Genomic DNA, 23,133 nt, shown 5'->3' on the forward strand with positions numbered 1-23,133 from the left:
CCATGCTAAGAAGACATAAGTTAAAGCAGGACTTAGTGCAGCAACATCCAGAGCTGTGGCTAAGACAGTCTGATGCTTTGAAGTTACCATAATAATTTCCAGTCTCCATCAAGGTACAGCACCAGAAATGGAAGTGCAGGACCAGTTTCAGCAGCAGATGAGAATGTTAACATGGGGGATGAAGCAAGCTTCACACTGCAGATTCCTGCACTCCGCCACTTATTAATCTTGCAAATACCTTAAATTAACAGGTAGCTAGACACAGGAACCTGCCATTTTGACAAAAAAGCTTCAGCATTTTCTCATTTTATCTTTTCTCCTGAAATCTGAAGTTTTTATAGACAGAACTATATGCACATGAAGACACAAAATGCAAAGAGCTTGACAGTAAACACTGCCTAAAGTACTATTAATACCAATGAATGACTAGTGAATGCAGAAATAACATTTTTAACAGAATGGAGTAATTGCTTTAATTTAAAAAGTGCATGGTTTTGTTCCTATTTCTTGTACTGCTGGGCACCTATCCCCGGTCATGAAACACTAATATCAGAAAAGAGTCCAGAACAGTCCTCATTAAACTGACTAGAGTGAACTAAGAAAAAAGAGAAGCATTGGTACACTTGGCTAAAAGCTGCTAAGAGTATGAGCCAGGTATTGTCTCAGCATTTAATACAGTTTATGGTTCCTTCTGCATTTTTTTTTAATAAGCAAGATACATAAATGTGTAAGAGTGGAACTGTAGTGAGGTACAAATACAGCTGAGGAAAAAAAGCAGGAAGAAATAAGTTGATCCTTCCCTACAGCTGTTGCAAGCCTCACTAATACAATTACCCCTGCACACAGACCCTGTGGTGTTGGCGAGTCCATCTGACCTCACTGGAGAGCCTCCTGTTTGAACCCCAGGATCTGCTCAGCATGGTGTGCCATCTGCAGATAGACAGGCTGTTCTGTGGAATTACACAACTGAACTCTTAAAACAGCAGGCAGGAGTCACCTGTTAGGCAAAGCCAACAGAAATTACCACTGCCATTACCCAATGGGTAATTCATTGTTTTCTGGGTATCAACACAAACTTTTCAAGAAGAGCTCTACCTCATCAGTCAGTGCACTTGTGTGTGGGGCCACAGGCTGCACACCTGCTCAGTGAAGGGCTGTGGGAAATGCAAGCACAGAGAGCTCTCAGGGCCTCGAACATCCAAGCTTAGAGACAGAGATGGATACAGTGCTTGACCGAAGACCTTGGAGAAGGCTTGAAGGTTTAGAATAGAAAAGTGAAACAGACACATAGTAAAAATAAAGATTTGTAGTTTAAGCAGAAATGTTTTAAGCAAGCAGAAATATGCCTGATGTAAGTGAATAAATATGTTAAGCAAGATAGTAGAAAATCTCTAAGTCTAGCAATAGAACTGTTATAAAATTGGTAAGAAATAGAACGTACAGCAATAAGTTTCTGTAGAGTTATATGATGGGATAAAAAGAGAGGCAAAATTGTGTAAAATGCAGCAATTAGCAATTGGTTTATGAAGATGCTAGCGAGCTTTGTGGAAGTAGCAGCTGATTGGATAAGAAATTTATAAAAGACATTGTAACTACAATTGTAACAGCTTCTGATGTAGGGCCTCTGATGGGATGGCTTTGGATGTAACAACCTTATAGTCTTGTCCTTCCATGAGACTGATTTTGCAATAAACCATTTTTTAACCCCCTCACCAGTCAACCCCGTCTACTCTGTACCCCAAATAAAGGGCTATTAATGATATTTTCTAAATTCAAAGCAAAAAACAAAACAAAACACATAAAAAAGTTGTGCTTAGCTTACCTTAATGCAATTAAACGTTTGATATATAATACCCAGTTCAATCTTGATTTTTGGACCAGAAAATACTATCTGAAGACTCAAGAGCACCATCAGCACACATCATACCTGTCCCCCAAAATTAAGTTTGTTTTTCTTCTACCAGCCTGAGGTTACTTTATTCAGCTGTATGAATTAATTCTTACACTTTTTTCTCTTATTAAATAGACATATATTTAAGCCTAGGCACTTCTGTGAATAGAACTTTTCTTGATCACTATCAGTGTTTTATTCCAGTGCTTGTCTTTTAAGTTATAATTTCCTTATTTCACAGTGCTTTAACTACATTGGCTGCAACTGTTAACAGAATAACTAGCGATTTTGGGGGCCAACTAGGAAGGCTTTAAAAAGATTTGATTAGGCAATTCATTTTACTAATGTTAAAACATCTTCACTTGATTATTTTAAATAAGTGTTCGTGCATATCCACTTTGGCAAAATACTGAGAAGTTTAATCATCTCTTCTAAATAACAAGCTTTCACTGTCAGAAACACATGGGCTAAGGAATACAAACAGGATTGAGAAAAACAAACGCCATGTTTACCCAGCAAAATTTACCACAATACCTTTCCTGGGGTGAAGTTCAAGCCACTATCCTGAAACCAAAGTGATTTAATTCCTCAGCAGCATCAGAAACAAATGCAGATCCATGGATCTCCTTTCTCCCATCCCCACTTTCAGCTACTCCTGCCCAGTAGTTGCTCCAATAAGATGGTTTCCCAAGGGCTTTTGAACTCCCTGCTCCAGAATTAGGAGAAACGTGGTAAGGTCTCAGACACAGCATGAACTGCAACTACAGTTAGCAGTAATGCAGTGCAACCTGTCCTTAAAGCATTTATTCCATTGTCTCTGTCAAATTCCAAGCTGAACTCCAGCCTCCTAACCAGAAATACTCCCAACCCTACTCCTTTTCATGTGATGACCTTTAATGTACAGACTGCTTTGAAGTCTTCATCTTTCTCAATCCTACGTTTTCTTATGTCTTAGATGGGAGATGGATCCATCTCCTCTGAGACAGAACAGATATATTTTGATTTGATTCCATTAGGAAGGTAGGCTAAGACTGAGATAGAAGATAACCTCAAGTCTAACAGAAGTCCTTAATTATGGCTGAAATGAAAGAGGGTAAGAGATAGGAATTTTAGAAGTCCCAAACCCCTATCAGGGGAATTTGCACAAACTTCCAAAAAGCCGCATACAACTTAGTTTTGAACACTTGCTGGGATGGATCATCCACAACTTCTCTATGCAACTCTTCCAGTGCCTCACCACCCTCAAAGCAAAGAGTTTCTTTCCTGTCTTTGCTCTCCTAAACCTGCCTTCTCTCAGTCTGAAGCCTAAAACTCCATGCCCTTGTAAAAAGCTCTCTTGTAGCACCTTTAGATGTTGGAAGGTGCTCCAAGGTCCCCCCAGAGCATTCTCTTCTGGATGAACAACTCCTTCACTCTATTTTCATGGGAGAGCTGCTCCACCCCTCGGAGCATCTTTGTGGCTCCTCTGGACTTGCTCCAGTGGGACTAAATCTATATTGTGCTGAGCTCCCGAGAGCTGAATGCAGACATCCAGATGGGGTCTCACCAAAGCAGAGCAGAGTGGCAGAACCAATCACCTTTACCTGCAGGTCATGCATTTGATGAACCCCAGGATATGGTTGTCTTTCTGGGCTGGAAATACACACTGTCAGGCCATGTTTAGTTTTTTGTGAACCAACAACTGCGTATCTTTCTTCTCAGAGCTGCTGTCAACTGACTGCCTGCATACCCTGTACTTGTGCCTGGGATTGCCCTGACCAATGTGCAGGACCTTGCACTTGGACTTGTGGAATTTTATGGGGTCCATTTCTCTTCTGCAGGCCTACTTCTCAAAATCCCTCTGGCTGGCATCCCTTCCTATCAGTATGCCAGTTGGTGTCGTTGACAAACTTGCTAAGGGTACACTCAAACTCATTGTCATTGTCACCAACAAGATGCCAGAAGATATTAAACTATGACATCACCATGCAACCAAATCCTTGAGACATGGATGAAAGACCCTGAAGGTGGGACCCACAAAGTACCTTTTGCCACAAAAACAGACAATGGATTTATTATGGCTTGCTTTTTCTGTATTGTTCTTGTGCTCTCAACATTTAAAGTCTATTCATTCCTTTTTGTAATCAAGTAAGAAATGAATCAATTATGGAAAACATTTTAATTCCTTAATAATTCTTTAATCAAAATTGTTAACAACTCTATCTGGAAATACAAGTAATTTTTCCAGTTTGATGGTCATTTATTTTGACTAGTGATTTTAAGGGCAAAACAAGCAAGAGACTGTGAGATAATCTGTAGTAGGAGCTGCTCACCAACTAGGTGTGCCTGTAAAACCCACTATACTGAACGGCTGAATATCAGACCCTTTTTGGAAAAGCTGGCTCAAGAGATGTGACCATGAGGCAGTTATTTCTGAACTTATTTTCAGTGTAAACAGAGACAAAAGATGGTCTTCCAAGCACAGAAGTGAATTTTTCTACTGCAGAGGGTTTATTTTAAAAGATCTTTCATTGTTCTGATTGCTCTCATTGTCATTCATTGAAATATCAAGGGCAGTGCTGCCAGGATTTGAGTGTGGGCTCACTCTTTCAAGGCCGCAATCCTCAAAAGAGTGAAATAAAATCTCTCACATTAAACAATAATGCCCCTATATCTAGCAATAATTAATAAATTTATTACATATTACCCTAATGCAGGATTATACCACTGCTCATATAAAGACACTGTATAAATTATTGACTTAGTTCTCTCTAAATGTCTTACAGTTGTTTATGCAAGAGACAATCATAAGAAATACAAGAAAAAATATGTGAGCAAGCTGATAATTCAGGAGCAGTCCCATGAAGCTATATCATTTTAAACTATATTTATATTAAAAAGAACTAGCCTGGAAATAGTTATTTTACATTAAATAATTTTAAAAAATCTCTGTTGAGAGTATCTAAGACATTAGTTATCACAATTTATCTCAATGCATGTACTAAATACAAATACCCAAATTTTACTCCTGAAATCCCACCCCATTTAAACTAATTCTTCTACCACTTCAGTGCAGCTTAGGAATTCATTAAGTGGTGCAGAAACATTAAGGCCACTGTGACATGTCTTCAACAGAAATGTAAAATCAAGACTTATTATTTACCGCTGTAATGAAGCATTGCTTTTCAAGTAACACCTAGGATTTATTTTATAGAATACCTTTTAGCTTATTTATATTAGGTGAATACAAAGAAAGGGAGGAGATGCTGTCATGGATTATTTTCATTGTTGGCCAGTGTACAGTAAATACTGACCAGTTGCTAACCAAATCCTTATTTACCTGACTTAAATGACCACTATAACATGCAGTCTTTCACAAGAGTAACACAGATGTCAGAGATTAGAAATTAATATTGTTTTAAAGAATTCCACTCCTGAACAGTATTTTTCTTTTCAACTGCAATGATCTCCCCTAAAAGAGCAAAAAGTTGCTAAACAAATGTTGGATCTATGAAAATTTTAGTAATATATCATTTTCCAAAGCATGAAAGAACAATGTCAGTTCTCGTACATGTGTCTGTACAGAGCTGAGGATCTGCATAGTGAGATCCCAAACCATAGCAGAAATGTAATCAAAATCTCTGGTTGTTGTGAGCACTCAAACAAAGTAGTGCTAAATCTTCCAAACCTTAAAAATATCCTGTAGTAAATTCAGTTTGACCTGCAAGGTTAGGACTCACTAACAACCTCATAAATGCAGACAGATATGAAACTAACTTGTCAAACGAACTACTGCATCCCAATGACCAAGGTCAAATATTGTTTCAGCTTTTAGATTAATATTGTATAGGTTGTGTCTTCCTTTGAACTTGGTTTTATATTCTACAGAAATATGCTACCTATGGCTGTTAACTGATAATCAAGCATGAAACTTCAGTAACTGCTTTATGTATTTTAGATTATGTTTCTACAGAGATTGGAGGTTTTCCTTTTACACTGATGATTAAATCTACCTTCTGGAATTATCACACATTTAACTAAAGTCTCTGTATAATTTCACATGCTCCTTGTAATTTATGATTCAATAATGAAAAAGCATAGCTGAGTATATCCAAAACAACAGAAAACTCACATCAACATTCTTGGATGCTGCAAATCATTTGCTATGTAAACTAGACTTCCGTTGATCAGCATTCAGCATTCAGGAAAGTGGCTCATTTATTTTAACTGTAACTTTCATTAATGTACTTTAAAACCTTGTTGCCAACATAGAGCTGGATATTTATTTAAGGACCTATGATAAATTTCCCAGTTCTTGTTATCACTACTGTTTTTCTCAGACTCCTACATATAATGTCATCAATTACTTAAACAGAAAGGAAGACTAGAAAAACTGAAGCAACAAGCAGACAAGATAACTTAAATCCCACACAAAGAAAAAAAAAAAAAAAAAAAAAAAAAAAAAAAAAAAAAAAAAAAAGAGTGGGGCTGCATGAAATCAGAAGCCGTATGTTTTCAGCCACATCTGGCTGTAGAAAGGTTAAAATGCAGTCAGAATTAATGCATTTTTAAATGAACAAGCTGCTTCTGGGTATAAACATGTGCACTAGCTTACTGCAAACAAATGGATGTACCTGCAGAGACACGGGGGCAGTCTGGAAGCATGGACTCCACCGATGTGTCCAGGGGCTCAGAGCTGGACACCCAGTTACAGCAGTTCTGTAAGAGCAGGCAGGCAATTCTTGGGATAAGCCAAAAACTCAGAGCAAAAATAAATACAGATGTTGTAAGCGAGGACAGTGATCACATCAAAATACTCAAACTGATTTACATAGCAGGAAATAACAATTGGATAGTACAGTACACTAACTTATGCTTACTGACGATGAAATACTGTAAGCTCATACTAAGTAAGTAAAAACATAACTTGGCAGATTTGTAATGTGCTGAAGTATCATGCTTTTTAAGTGCTACTTTGAGTGCCAGTGGACTTGAGTAGGTGCTTGGACCAACTAGTGCCTGAACTACCCACTACAAGATTTAAGATTTTCCAAGTTGGTGTTGATATAAACAGGTATTGGTATAAACTGAGCCTGCTCATTTGCTAGCATTAAGAAACCAGAATTTTTCAGGGTATTTTGCTTCAGTACATTCACAAAAATATGAAACAACATACTATAACTAAACAGAAACCATGAGGTGAGAATACTAATATTCAAATAATTGGAGATATAGCTGAGATGAATGTGCGTGAACATTAAAAAAAAGCAAATACTGGTATCTGGGGAATTATATTCACAAAGCCTTTACATTTACCTTTCATTCCTGAACCTCTGAGAAGGATGAATTTACCATGAATTTTCTAAATGTTTTGCTCCAAATGCTATCTAATCAGAGTAGTCTATAAACTGAAGTATTAAATTATATGCCTTCAATAACATATGATGAAACTATACCAAATCTACTGGACTGAAGATTTATTGTAAAGCAACTACATTTTTAATAAGATTACCAGCTGAAAAAGAAGATCATGTTGCTTGCTCTATTAAAAATCTAAATTTTTCCTGTCTGAAAACCTGATTAACTTCATTAAGTGGAAATGCTAAAAAAAAAAAAACAAAACGCAACCTTTTGGAAAGACCCAATAGATTTGCATACAGATTTCTAAAAAAAAATTACCATCAGTTCATGATAGTAAAATGGACAAATTCTCTTCTGGTAAATAGCATGTATTGTGTATTTGTAGATGCTTGCTGTCCTAGTTGTGCATCATGGAGTCCGTCCTCACTGTGGAAAGATCCTTGACTGGTAGATCAAGTATCTTATTGTATTTCCTTAATTCATTCTTTTTGGAAGAAGATGTCAGCTGTGTTGCAGTGAGGAGAGAATTTCAAAGGCTTCAGTCCCCACCAATAAAGGGTAAGGAATGGCTTTTGAATAGATTTGTCAAGGCAACCCTACTGTTCTGGGACCAGGGAGAGCAGGGACAACATAAAGGAAGGGTTGCTGTATGAGATTAGAAAGTGAAGTTCACAAAGCATGGCAGATTTTTGTAAGAAACAGTAGATCAATGAAACTATTGAACTCAACGGAAAAAGAAAAAAACAAACACACTATCCAGTAATATAACATATTTAGTAAAACCTGTTAAAATTGAAGTATTTCATGAAGGTTTTAAGGTTTAAAGTAGTAAAGCATTATAATTTGATGATTTGCATGTGTAATTTTAATTAACAGCTGAATGTGAAATTGCAAATGTAAGGTGGTAGAAGTTACAAAAGAAGTAGAATTTTTATGAAGTATTACAATCATTTGAAATAAGTAAAATTAATATTAACTACTGATAGAACACTACATCAGAGAGCTGGAGATAATACAGGAGATTAGCACACAATTAACTATCTTTTATATACAATGTGACACTTGCCTGTAAGAAATAAGTATTCTCGAAAGCAGTGTCAAGATATGTAAATGGATGATTTGTTTTATCATTCATCACAGCTCCTAATAAATTCAAAAATCATGACATCTATAGGTACTAAAAATAGGCCACCAGTGATACAGGAGAGATAGCTCAAATGAAGAATTACTTTATTTTAACAATTCATTCTTTCAATGACAGCAATTAGCCCTACAGACAGGCAGCGATTAGGTGTATATTTTAATTATTATTCATTTTACCACTAGCCTTAAACCTGATTAAAGTAAGAGATATCCAGGTGATATGCTAGACTTAATACCACTCAGCCACATTTCACATATGTAAAATTCTTCTTTCTTATAGGAGATTTTTAATGCTAATGTAAGTTATGACACTCCATCCACTTTTTAGGCCATTAATCATTTAACTTATTCTTTAACATCCTCTTTCTGCAAATGAAATTAAAGGTAATGCACTTTTCTTATTCAGACTAAATGCTTAAAGAAAAATGGAGTTGTCAGATTCAAATTACAGGATTTAAAATTTCAGTTTTACTACATAACATATTTTAAGTTTTGATTTCCCATAAAGAAAATGGGAATTTCTCTGACAGAGCCTGTAGGGGTTACCGTTCTTTATATTTTTAACACTTAAGTCAGAGCTGTCAGGCTGCATCCCAGATGATCCTCAATTCCCATCAGTCACGGCCTATAAAACTTTAAGTTAAAGTCAGAAATAGGCACTGTATATACAAAGTTTCACTAAATCCATGAGAAAAAGTCAAGCATAAAAGAAAGTTCAGGATATGACCAGTTTAAATTTACTCCGTGCACCTATTGTTTTAGTGCTCTGCCATGGGAATGCAGAAAACAGAGATCAGCCTGATCTGGTAAGGATGAGACTCATAAACAGTAGTTTAGTTGGTCTTGTTCTAAAATATGATTTTTAAAGTCTGAGCAACCTCATACCTGAGTGTATGAGCTTCCGAGTCCTACAGGAGTAATTACATATCAAAAAGCTGCTGAGAGAAAGGGTATTTTGCCACCTGTGCAGATCATCAAACTGAGTCATGAAGAGCTTAAAGAGGATTTTCCATCATTGCTAGATCAAACCAGCAGCATGGGGGGCACCCAGGACTTTGCTCCACGTATCAGGCACTGCATGGGCTGCCTTGGCATGTCTCTGTATTGCTGTGCATCAGGAAGAAACACTGGACTTGGTGCTTAGTATTTCGACTGCTAACTTGGCAGTTCAGAAATGGCTTAAATCTTGGGTCTTTTAGTGGCTGGTGTGGATACATGATTTCCATTGTTCTGTATTATGCTGTCTTTCACACCCAGACATGTTTATTCAGCCATATATAGATGTACATACTCAAATTCTTTAAAAAAAAAAAGGCCTTACCTCTCGCATCCACTCTCTAATAGTTTTCCCAACTTCTTGATGCCACACATTGTGAACTGAGTCTGTCAACGCCACAGCAGTTACCCTATTCTTTACTTCTGCCTCTCGTTGAATCATCTGTTAAAAAAGATTGTATTTAAATTAATTCCTTTTACTGAAAAGAGTCTGCTCACTCATATATAACGATCTTAAATTTAAAAAGAAACAACAATACAGATTCACTACTTGACTTCGCTTGTTTTAAAGTTTATACAATTCCTAACAGGTCAAGAAAAAAAAAAGAAACACCTAATATTTTTGATAAAAGAAAATAATACTAACTTTTAACTGACTGAACTATTCAGTCCTATTATTTTCCATGTGGCTTGACAATTCTAGGATTAAAGGTATCATAGTGAAAAAATGGAAGATTCCCTGAGGACACCTTTTACAAGCTTCTCCAAGTTCCTATTTCAGTTCTTCAGGGAAGCTGGTACCTGTGGTTCACTGTAAGGTTCTCATGACTATCATCTACTAATTTTCAGTAGATTGCTGTAGTTTTTCTGATGTACAATCTCACTTCGACTTATATAGGTTTTTTCTTTTTTTATCCAATTTAGCTATCTTGCACGCTCACCATGGTCCCAAAATTCTTCTCTCTTCTCCTTTATTCATATGCTTACTCAGCTAACACCAAAGCCTCTCAACCTTTTTAGGATATTAAAGAGCTGCTGTTGTTGCAAATGACAGTATGACTAAATAATATCAGTTCTAAAAAAAAATTAAATGATTGCTGCAAATAACACAAGCGAACTGACAAAGATGCTGTGGAGTACAGCACTGCTATGCAAGATAAAAGGTACTGAGAAAGAACAGTTTGATATCAAAGACAGACAAAAAGGTTTTAATCTCCTGACATAAGTGATCCTAATTTGTAACACTGGATCAAAGAAAGCATAAGAAATTATACTTACAAAACCAGCATTTCACAATTGGTGTCATTATCACTGTGTATGCTGCAATAAAGTTAATGTGTTTTTAAGCTTCCTTTCTGTAAAAATGTAACACATACCACATTTCTAAAATCAGGTATTCTTTCTTCATGCTCTAGTAACTGCTTATCAGCACACAGGCTGCACCTCTGAACCCACTGTTCCATGTCCTTTCCATAAGAATGACTCCAAAAACATACCAGAAAAAAAGTTTTTTGAAAGAGACAGTATCTAAAAACAAGACCAGTCAGCTACTCACACCTAACTTGCTTTAAACCCTGTACATTGAATAACGGTTTTTAAACACACCTTATAATATTCCTGTTCCAGTGCTGTGCATTCTGGCACTCATTCAGCTGCACTGTCTTCCACAAAACACTATGATTAAACAGGCAAAGGTGCAAAAATATCACTGTCCTTGAAGCCCACATACCTATCAATTACTCAGAGTTATTACATGCTGGGTGAAGTTTAAAATCATCACCAGCTCAGAGTATTCCAGCATGACTTCCTCCATGAAGGGCTGGCATTCAGAAGCACTTCTAATGACCAGCAAAGATAAAAAATATGCTCTCCTTTGGAAAAGCAGTTTTTTTCTCAAGCTACTGTGTCCCATGTTTCTGTTTTGAAAACTAGCCACCCAGTTCATCTTAGAACATCACCTTTTCTTCAAATCACAAGAAAATACAAAGGTGCAGTTCCCTTTTTCTTTTCCAGACCTAGCTCAGGTTTGCTATTCTCAATTTCCCTATGCACATGTAAGAACTGGCAGTCATTGATCACCATTTCTTTCTAATCTTTCTTCATATGGTACATACAGTCTTTGCCTTTCAGATCATGTATGCTATATAGGAAATAATATGCAATACCCAACATGCTCCTGGTGCTTGCCATTCAGCTTTGCGGATGCCTGCAGAATCGTATTCTCTTCACAAAGATCAGCAAAGTGACTGAGGCTGACAATGTGATGTTTTTTGATAACTCAGCCACAGTGCTAGGGTTAGGATAAGGTCTCACAGATGCAGAAGCAAAGAGGGATCAAAAGGATTAACTGAGCTTCACATACAGATTTCTTAACATCCAGCCCAGAAGAAAAAAATTTTGGTAGGTATCCATGCCCTTCTGAGCCAACTTAGAAAGAAACAGACAAAAACAACACATCAAGTGTGGAAAGGATCAAGGGTATAACCATCACTTAAACAAGAAGTCTAACGTGCCCAAATTTCAGTGACACAAAAATGTCACAACAGAGCATGTCAAACTGAAGACACTTTTGCTTCTATCAGAGCAGCTCAAGTTTACTGCTACAATGGGACATTCATTGATAATAATAATAATCAAGGAGAACAGATCCAGGTTAAGCTCAAGCAGCAGACCCTCTTATCAGGGATGATAATTTACCCTGCAAGAAGATACAAGAAGTCTGTGTACTTCTGGGCACAGATGCTTCAATACTCAGTAAATGCTTCAGATTCAATGGAATGATAGCTCACAGTCAGAACATATTCCTCTTTTCTAAAATCAGTTTTGAATTAAGATAAATTTTAAAAATTAAATGAGTGGAATAAAATTGTAAAGGTAAAATAGATTGACTTTAAACAAAAACGTAGTACCCAGCCACCATTCAAATTTGATGTAACATGGAAGTTGTACTAGATTCCAAGGGAAGGATACTGTGGGATGCATGATTTACACTTCCCAGGACGTTTTTTATTCCATGGAGCCTGTAGAGTCTTTTGAGGTGAACATACTAAAACTGATGATATTTAATAGACTAAAAATACTAAAGTTTAGCCATTTTTCTTCAGAATAATGATTTTTTTACTGAAGCAAAGAAAGGTCTAAGAATTTTTTCTGAAGTTCACTTATGCCTTATAGACTTTTTACATTAGTAAATTCCACAGACAGAAAGTTTTCACAGCCTAGGAATTACTTAATTTCCTGCTTAGCGCCCATTTAAAAACCTTAAACTATTCTTAGCTGACTACACTTTGCAGGACAATTCTCTGTGAGTCTCATCACTGGATGGCTCATTCTCCCCTTACATTCCTTCTTCCAATAATTCATTTACAACCAGAAGTAGGCATTTCTCTATTATACGTAAATAGGCTCTCATTGCACCACTCATAATTCTGAGTCCTCTAGACTTTCCCAATAAGCTTGTTTCTTTAGGCATTTCTATTTTATCTTTTTTCTTGTGCTCCTTCTTTGTAATCACAGAAAAGTTTGATAACTTATTAACAATATTCCAACTATATATTTCATTCCCTTAAAACGACAAGTTGTAGACCAGTTCTCCTTGCAACAAATTAGAAAGCATTCAAACATCCTTTTGAAAGTCCTCTTTATCCCAGTGGTTGAAAATTTGTTTCTTCACTTTGGAAGGGAAGATCTCAATGATCAAGTTGCAGAAGTATTCAGCTCTAACAGTTACATAAGCAAGAACTTGAAAATCCCTAAAAGTGCATTTCTCATGTTCATACATCATAATTACTCATTTGTTACTCAATTTAATAAGTATTCTACTGCTAATCTGTAAGCTTATATTACACAGTTGTCACAACATTATAGTGTCAAAAGGTTGATACCTGCAGTATCTGTAGTGTGTATAAATAAAACAGAGCTTCGTACATACAATACATATGCAGTTTATTTAGCATGCATATATAGTCAGAATAGATGATAAAATAGGCCTTTGTTATATATTTTATAGCGTAATAGTCCTGTCAAATGAAAGCATCAGTGTGTTAAAAGAGGACTTAAAGGTCTCATCTTACCAACCACAAACCATGAAAATCCATGAAAGTACCAATTAGATTTTAGGTAAATAGCTGTGGGAGTAAATCCTAGAAATATTGAACTCTTTACATCAATTCTAACATTTAAAACAGGTAAAAATCCAAACTTCTGAGAAAAGTTAAAGTAAGTTAAAATATTTCTTTTTTTTACAGGTTTTATTTTTGCAAGTTCATACAATCAAATTAAAAAAGCATCACTTCATATTCAGGGAATATTTACTCTTCTGAGTTGTCTGTAATTAGGAATGAGGAAAAATGGATTAAAAAATGAATTAAAAACACATCCAAATTCTAATTTCTCTTGAAGTTTTGAAATAAACTATTCAGCTACTTTCTTTGTCTTCCACAGCAATTTCAGTTGTGGCATGGTGTTACATGGTATGCACTGGGCTTCAATGGGCATGTCAACAACAAGCATTTGACTTGGAGCAATATAATTTTGCTGCAAGTCTTCCATTATGTCCAGTTGCATCATACTGATTGGAGACTCTTAGGACATTTTGGCATCTGCAAGCAGAATTCTTTCCAGAGGAAATAACTGGAAGCCCCTGTCCAAAAGTCCTCGCTGGTTTGCAGACATGGAATGAATTTGCAGTGGAAATTTCGGTGGATCAAAACAGCTTCAGCCGGACACTGCAATATTTGTAAATGCAATGGTAGATAGGAGGAGAGAGGGAATCACATGATAGGAATAGTGTGCAAGAGGGCAATTTTTATTTCCTTTTGGAAAGGAACACGGATTCCTTTTTGGTAACTTCATATGCTCTCCTTGTAACTTGCTTGTTACCAGTCAACATTCTCTTCAACTATCATTTCACTCAGTCTCATACAAACCAATTAACTAGTCTGTCTGCCTGGCAGCACTTGAGCCTCTCCTCAGTTATGAAAAACTTATTTTCACCAGAAAGTATATATTCTGTAGTGCAAGTTTGTTGGTCTGGCATTCCTAAGACTGTTCACTGCTTCCTGAATAGAATTCCTGAATTTCTGAAGTACTCTCAATTTTCTGCACATCTTAAGATGGAATTAGATCCTCAAGCCCTCATAAAATATTATTCACTAGGAATTAGAATTGCTGGGCAACTATGCTTGAACATAGTTCAAGCTTAGTTCCATTGCTTTGGATTGTTTAATATTTTTGCTTTGCTTGAACAACACAAAGCAAAAATACTAAACAATCCAAAGTTCTACCAGTTTTCATTTTCAATTACCAACAGCAATCATCTTTCCTAAATGAATTTGCAGATGTGATAAAATCCCTACTTGAAGTAGACAAAGGGCCTGATACACATCAGTTTTTAAACAGCAAAAGAAAATACCTTAGAAGATACAATTAGAGAATGACCAATGCTGATACTTTGTTCAAAGATCCACTGGATGTTACATCTACAACTGTGATATTTTTCTACAGCAATAAATCATACTGCAACAGTAGTAATAATGCATGAACATATTAGAACAGATTGCCTAAAAGCATCTAGAGTCTAGGACTTGTCAAAGTTCGCAATGCAAACCAATTTCTCCTGCAGAACTTCTACTCAAAATTACCACCTTACATTGGAACTGTAAATTCATAAAATCAATAATGAGTAGAAAAATATTAATTAAAAAGCTCAAGATTTAAGTCATCCTCCTTACGCATAACTCAGTAAAAAACCCTAACAACTGAAAAAAAACCTGTTCACCAAATTCTGCTGGTATATTTTTGAACAGTGCAAATAGAACCCATGCTTCTCTTGCAGAAAGCCTACGGCTTCAGCTTTATTAAAACTTTAAACTTCATAATACAATTCTCCTATTCTCTTGACCCTAGTGTGTCATGACAGGGAGTTTACAAGAGAGAAGTCTTTGAGCACCTGCAATAATGAAGGAAACAACTAACTTCCCAAACAGGCAGTTTAGGTGTGGCAGGGCAGGCTTATGGGTAGGAATACTGGCTTACCGCAATTACAAACCTCCCCACAATTTTTTTAACATGAATGAAGTGCAGCAGTTCACAAGACTTAAACTGGTATGGCACCACGAGTATAAAAGTCTTTGAATTGGTCTGCTACATCTTGCCCACAGCAGACGAAAACAAAACAAGCTGGTGGCAGGGACATCCTCCACTCCCTGGAGGAAAAAAGGTTGGCTTTCTGCAGATAACTTCCTAGCAGGTGAAAAGCGTACATTAGATAACAGGGTTTGGTGAAGCTCATTCCCATTAGAAATTCAACTAACACAGACAAAAATAAATCCATTTTCACTGGACCTCAAGACATTTCAGCAATGAGGGTTGCTCAGATATTTACCTTTGCACTGCTGTGAGAACCACAGTGATGATCAGAAAGGGAGGTTTGGAGCAGATGAGTCTACCTGGAGTCAGCCAGTTGGGTCTCCCTCCTGACAGCTGGAGTCTGCTGTCCCAAGGTTGGAGACTCGAACTGGGGAGATCTCATTGGCATGAAAATCAAGTTTTGAAGGGCCAAGAGCTTCTACCCATCTCCTATCCAGGTACAGAATGTGAAGCCTGATCAATACAAGTGTTAATATTCCTATGTTGCTGATAGCAGCAGCTAGCTGTTGGATTGCCTCTAACATATGAGATAAAAAGCAGTCTGGCCTTATGAAAGTGTAGCTCCACAAGGGTCAGTTTAAGCTGCCAGAAAATGTCCAGAACTATCACATGCAGTATTTGGCACAAGTAATGCTGAGGAGCATCTGATACTTGAGCAAGGTTGTTTAAAGATAGTTTGTGTATGTGCACTGCAAGTACATGAGCACCAGGAAAATCATAGTTGCAAAATCACGTAGTTTACTAAACCATTTCATTTTGTATTCAGAGTTAATTTGGAATTGGATAGTGCATGACGGTGTGAGCATGTGATCACACCAAACCTCCAGCACAGCACATCCTTTGTTGCTCTGGCTTTACCATGTGTCTGTGTAAGCAGCATCCTTTTAAAAAGGATGCAGGAGGTTTTCTGGAGGCTGCATCAGCTGTCCAAATGACATGAACTCAGCCAGCAAGACCAGTCCTCTGTTGGCATAGCTATGCAAACTCTGTCCTGGAGATTTTGTTAACAAAGTTATCTTAGCTGTGATGGCAAAGGATTTTTCCAGTCTTTGCCAGTAAAACCTTACTGGCTGCAGGTCATAGCTTTGTTTTCTCTTGGTTTATCTGGATTTCTGAAGCAGTGGACAGCTATTTGAGTGCCATGCCTAGTTAGAAATTAAATATTAAAGTAAAAAAAACCCCAACTTACCATTAAAGAAATTAAATTGAAATAGAATATAAAATAAATAAAATCAAAAGCAAACCTGATCACAACACAATAAAGCCAAAATAACAGTTAAGTGATAAGAGGAGCCACCTAGACCCATGAACAAAAGCTTGAAGTGCTGTAGTAAAAAGAAAGGACAAAGACTAGGAAACAGAGATGCCTCTGCTTGAAATCGGAAGTGTCCTCAGCCTCTTACCCCAGACTTGCAATCCTGGGCTCAGCTTTCACAATGATTTTCACAGTCCCAGGCAGCTCCGGGCATGGTCAAATCACAATTTGAACATCATTTTGAACATCTCCTTGTATAAATGTAGGTTGGGTGCCAGACTTTCAGCCTGATTTTGCAGCCATTGCAGACAGTTGAAGCATTTAAGAGCAGCAGTGCACAGCTGACACCCAGCAGTGTAGCCCAGCTGGCATTTCATCTGAGGTGCCCCATCAAAGCATGGTGTCAAATGCTTCCTCAGACCTATCAGTGAGCAAATCGTAGTAAGTTTTCAAACTCCAGCAGCTTTTTTGATATTGAGAGAAGAACCAGGGAGCTTACGAGAGAAAAGTCTTGGACGACTTTTCAGTCTCAGGGACAAGCATGGTCTTGGGATGCAGATGACTGAGTTACAATGACTCCTTCAGCTGCCACATGTCAGACTCTCTGCAGTAGCTCACAGCTTGCATGGGCGCCAATATACTTAGTGAAATCTACATATTCAGGCTATCATCAATAAAAAATTTAAGATGTTTACATCATGGGATAAGGTAGAAAGTCAGTCTCCCTTTCCTACAGCATTTCCTGTCTCCTTTTTATTATGCATCCACCAAATGACAACCTCCTTGACAGAGAACCATTTTCTTTTTGTTTGGTCCTGAACACACAGGTAGAAATTTAGGCATCTAGGACACAGAGAAGCATTCCTGTATGCTCTTTGCCTAATTTTACAGTAAGTTAAATAGAATATACAAAATAGTCATTAAGTTAGATCAAAGGCAGTTGGAGCCACCCCGGTGTTGATTTCCAAACCATTACAAATCAGTAGCATGATACTCCCCATGACCCTCCGATCTCATAAAGTTCATAAACAACATTAAACTAGAAAGCAACTGCAAGATTTATTTCTGCTACTTTTCCTCAAAAGTCCTCTTCAGTGAAGAAAGACACCAGGATAAATTTGCATTTCTTAATTTCATTACCAGCACCACCACCTTAGCTTATGCAGGCAGACTGGGGTCCAATGAGCCATATGGCTTATCACACAATCGGTTGAAATTCAGCATGTAACTGGACCATGACACCAAATACAGTTCACAGCTCCCATCATACATGCCAAATCACATCCAATATATAGGCATGCACTTATGGCTTATAAACGTCACAAGAATCATCACTACAATAGGAAAAATGCTTTGCTGGGAGGTTTTCTCAGTTTAACCAAATTATTTTCTAAACTAATGATTAAACTCACAACCACCTTCAAATATAGGCAAACTCTGCTGAACCATCATGGGTCTGCCCACTTCTAACATACACTGACATAACCACCAGAAGAAGGCCAGCCTTCCCTGGGGAAAAGGAGCAAAGGTGTGCTGCCAGTGTTTTCAGAATATTTCCCTCCTCACGACCCTGCCTTTGTGTGAACTTCTGAAATGAATGGCTTTGGCTTACAAACCTATGCTCCTGGACCAAACAGCTCTGTGAAGCTGGCAAGCTTTTTTGCCCATACCTCTCTCACTGCTAAACTTAGGTTCCACTCCCCCTCCTCCCCTCTGGCAAATGGGGCCAGAGATGCAGGTGCAAGTAAGCTTGCAACACTATGAGCAGTCCATAAAACACCCTGGCGCTGGGAAATGGAGACACTCTGCTCCTGGAGTAGCTGGGATAGCCTATGCTTTCCAGTGGGATACCACACCAGTTGCTCCGAGTCCACAGACCTCTGAGACATCTGATACCAATGTATTATTAGGAGAGAATGTTGTGGTTTGGATCATAAATATGTTGCCTGGGATTTTCTTTTCCTGCAACTGCTGCAGTTTCCAGAGGGGATGATACTGAATCACAGGCCAGCTAACTTGGCAGATGAAAGCCAAGTGTGAAAAGAGTGGAAGTAAATTCCCACCTGAGCCATTCTTGCAAAACATGGGTATGACCATGTGTTGTGGTACACAGATTTTATCAGCACTCTTCTGGCTTAGGTTTTCAATGTGAAACTATAAGCATGTTAGGCAGATCACTCCCAACATATGAGGATGTATTCTTGGGAGAACAAAGAAAGGCCTATTCTGGCCCTGTGCTAAATGTGCATTCCACTTGCTGGTACCCATCAAGCTCTGCTCAGCATGCACATATATTTTATTTTTCCAGGTTGAGGTGTTACAAGCAAACGCTGAAGTTTATGCAAGTAATGAGAGGCTGATGTGATTAATTTGATTCAGTGAGACTTATATTAATGAAATATCATTTAGGTTTGATGAAATACCTTGTTCACTGCAAAAAAATCTACTGCAAAAATCTACTGCAGCATACATGTGGCATGCCTGCTGTCTCAAAAGAAATACTTTGGCTGGTTTTAAGGAAAAAGTCATACTTTCATAATGGGTTGTGTGCATCCCTATGGACATAAACACACTTCTATCACAGTGATTTCCACAGGAATGTACATCTAGCAGAGAGTCCTCACTTCAGGTTCCTATATTAATGAACCAGAAACAACATCCCCTTGATAGCAACTGTCCTCTAGCATTTCTCTTCCTTAAGGAAAATAGCACTTCAAAATGCTGACAAGAGCCAAGAATATAAGTCCATTATTTAACTACCAGAAAGTAAGCACCAGTATGGGGCAACACTAGAAAACATACACTTGCAAGGACTTATTTTCAGATACCACCAAGTTTTCTGGTTTCCCTTGTTTTCAATTTATAAAGTTATTCCAACATTTATCTGAGCTCACCACAGTGGTCTAAGTCACATATAGTATGAGAAACCACTGAAGCTGCAGTCTCACAGCATTATTGCAACACTAAAGCCATCAATAAAAATGTTTTCACACTCTGTCTCAAAACCAGTTTTACTATAATAAGTATATTTCCTCTAAGCTGAACAAATTTAGTAATTTTCTTTTATTTCTTCTTTTTTCAATTACGGTTTTATCTATTCTAGTCTAACATGAAAGTAGACTGGAATGAAACCATGTGGCTCAAATTAAGACACATCAGTCCAATTCTTAAGTAAGCTGGTAACAACTTTTTACGAATCAATGCTAGTGGGAAGTGATGATGGCAGCTGTAGCCCACAGCAGCTGTTACAGTGCAAATTCAGCTGCACTGCTCTGCTATCTTATTAAAATTATTCTGAAAAATAAACCCACCAAACCCTTCAATGCATGAGCAGATCATTTATTCCTACTTAAAGGGTTTGAGTTGAAACTCCCAAAGCAATGGCTAGGAGTGATTTTCACCAAGCATTGCATATAGATCATTCATGAATTGCACAAAGGCTACTGAAAAGCCATCAGATGGGAACAGCTTTTGGTCACTACTAAACAGGGGGCAGATTTGAACCAGTGACCTAGAAGTGAAAGACTTTGTAATCTGATTACCAATCCCTTGAGCCATCCCATCCCTCCCCTTTTCTTTTTAACTGATAAGAGAAAAGGAGTCTTATTACCTAAGCAACTTTTGTAGCCTGTTAGCAATGCAAAAGCTTTCATTTAGTTCTTGAAAAGGAAAGTCTCATGGGCACGCTTATTAGCCCATCTCAAGCACAAGCTCTGTATTATTTTTCCTTATTAATTTCAAAATAAATGTAGTGGTATAAAAGCATAGCACAATGCTTTTTTTGATAATGATTTATAGTAAAGTTCTTGCTGATTAAAATAGGTGCTGATTAGAGGTTTTTACACAGCTGTGGAGTCAACAGATCCCTTACCAGCAACAGAAGAGATAACATGCTCCTTTTGTCAGCAAATACTCCACAGAATACAAAAACATTACCGAAGTACGGTGCATATAAGCATCTAAATCATTTGTTTCTCATACATAAATCATACAACTATGAAGATGTGCTTTCTCACTCAGAAGCAGGAAGGTTTGGTACATTCTATAGTTTGATTGTCAAACAGTATTTTAATGAACAAACAGGATCTTCCAAGTACGCCAAGATCCATTTGTATCATCTTCAGGACATGGTGAAGCTATTGTTTCTCCTTTTCTTCCTCAGCTCTTTTCTCAAGACCCTCAAGAAGAAATTTGCAAGACCTTTTCTGCCAGTTTCCTACCTCTTTTTTTTTTTTTTTTTTTTTTTTGCAGACACTGTGGCCTGCATATTACTGATGCTTCTTCGGTTGGAGGTAATAAACAATTAGCTACACCACAGTGGTGCGGTGTTCGTGTTTTTCTTCGCTGTACTACACTCAGCTAATGTCTCAAAAATTAATGCAAGTGTATCAGGATTTGAAATTAACTTTTCATAGCCATAAGCAAAATCCTTCTAGGACTGGGAAAATCCTATTATAGCAATTCTGGCATCTCGCTGCTTATAGACCATTAGCACGCACAAAGTAAGATTTCAAATTACGATTTTGTGAATGCAAAGAGTTGCTCTCGTTGATTAAACACCTTTTTTATTTCTTTTTGCTTATGAACTGATAAAGCAAAACTAGGTGATGCTCACTCTTCTTAAATGACGGAGCTATTACTAAACATGTTCAAGACATAACCATACAGAAATTAGGAAACCTACGTATTTATAAGAAACAGGCCTACACCATCCTCTGAAATCATGCAGTACCTACCAGGAGGATTTTCCAGAAATGCATATACTCATCTCACTGTCTACAAAGAGATTGCTCAGAACTACAGTGGTTCAAAATCACCTTAGCATTTGCAAGCAATTATGCGGGACTAAAATACAATACTTAAAATTCAGTCTGCACAAAACACAACCTATTATTATATTATTATGCTTTTTAATGGCAATGAGCTCTGGCTAGAACAATACTTTAGAAGTTTCTTAAAAATGACTTATCCCTTTTAAGACTATCATTATGTTTTAAACATATTAAATCTATCCCTTATATGTAGAAAAACCTTTGGTTACGCTAAGCAGCCATCATCTTGACTAACAGGTCATTTCTAGAGATCAGGCAATCCAGCTGTTAGCTTCCACACATTTATTAATATTTGGTGTTGGAAAATTTACACACTCATTGAAAGTCAACAACACTTAACTAGAAAGAAACATTCAGGCAAACCACCAGGGAAACAAAGAAAAAAAAAGATTTCATGTAGGGCCTGATCCCAAATCACTGCTTAGCAATGAACAATGCTTTAAGCCACAGGACTAAATTTCTTGAACTTGAGTGTTGGAATTTCATTGGAAAGAAAATTTCCCTACCTGGCCAGCCCACAGCACTCCTTACAATGCTCGGCCAACTGCAGAGGACAAGGGCAAGCTAACAGCACTGCTTGGTGTCATTGAGCTTGGTTGTTATTGTTTTGACATCTAAATTTCTGATGCTTCTGAAATGGTGCCTGATTTTATTAGCCTGATTAATCCAATCATTCAACTTCTTTCATAATTTCCATCCAAAACAAATGAAACCATAAATGGAAGAAACATTTGAACTTGGAGGAGCAATTCAGGTGATTTAGTATTCTGTAGCTGAGAAACATTTTTCCAAGGGTAATGTAAATGGTACATGTTTTACACATATCAAAGACGGACCCTTTACATTTCCTGTTCTTGTCTTCTGCTTATCTTTCTCTTTGACCTTTGCTGAAAAAAAATCACCCTAAGTCGTCAAGACTCTCCCTAACACATTTCTAACACTGCATCACACTTGATGGCTGGAAGCACAGTTGGCAAGGGATCTAAACCCCATCGCTGGGCAAACTCAGCCCCCTGGCCTTGCCAAGAATAACATTCCAAGTTGGGGTATCTTTTATAAAATTGTTACTGTATGGGACAATTGATTCTGCATTTATTTGCAAGTGCTGATGACTCCATCCATGATATTAACACAAGGCTAAAAGCAAAACAACAAAGAATTAAACAGCCTAGACTGACTTAATAAGAATTCATTTGTTAATTAAAGTAAGATTATGGACTTCAGCCTAATTCTGCTCGCTGTCCCAGAAGGAAGCTGCAACCGAGGACAAGCAGTGCCCTCTAGTGTCACTGACTGCCGAGACCCCCCCCGCCCCCGCTTCCCCCACGCAGCATCAAGGGGACTGCCTGCGGGAGAGGCAGCATCAGGCTCCCCTGCGCACGCCGCGCCGCTGCGAGCGGCTGCAGGACCGCGCACCGGTAAGCCGCTGCAACGCGCCCGGCACTTCGGCACGGCGGCACACGTGCATCCACCAGCGCATTTACTTATTATTCTGTTCCCATGTATATGCACACGTATGCATGCAC

The 23,133-nt window shown here is 37.7% G+C and overlaps 1 protein-coding gene across 7 annotated transcripts in view; it reads right to left on the reverse strand.

The window, feature by feature from the left end:
* ARB2A (ARB2 cotranscriptional regulator A) overlaps positions 1 to 23,133 on the reverse strand; it is a 255,332-nt gene that overhangs the window by 62,820 nt on the left and 169,379 nt on the right. For all 7 annotated transcript variants that reach the window (XM_059873455.1, XM_059873457.1, XM_059873456.1 and 4 more), the window contains 2 exons: positions 9,696 to 9,812; positions 6,505 to 6,589 (listed from right to left, as the gene is read on the reverse strand). In XM_059873455.1, the coding sequence (XP_059729438.1) occupies positions 6,505 to 6,589; positions 9,696 to 9,812 (202 nt within the window). The remainder of the gene's footprint in view (positions 1 to 6,504; positions 6,590 to 9,695; positions 9,813 to 23,133) is intronic.

Source organism: Haemorhous mexicanus, chromosome Z, assembly GCF_027477595.1.
Source record: "Haemorhous mexicanus isolate bHaeMex1 chromosome Z, bHaeMex1.pri, whole genome shotgun sequence".
NCBI lineage: Eukaryota > Metazoa > Chordata > Aves > Passeriformes > Fringillidae > Haemorhous > Haemorhous mexicanus.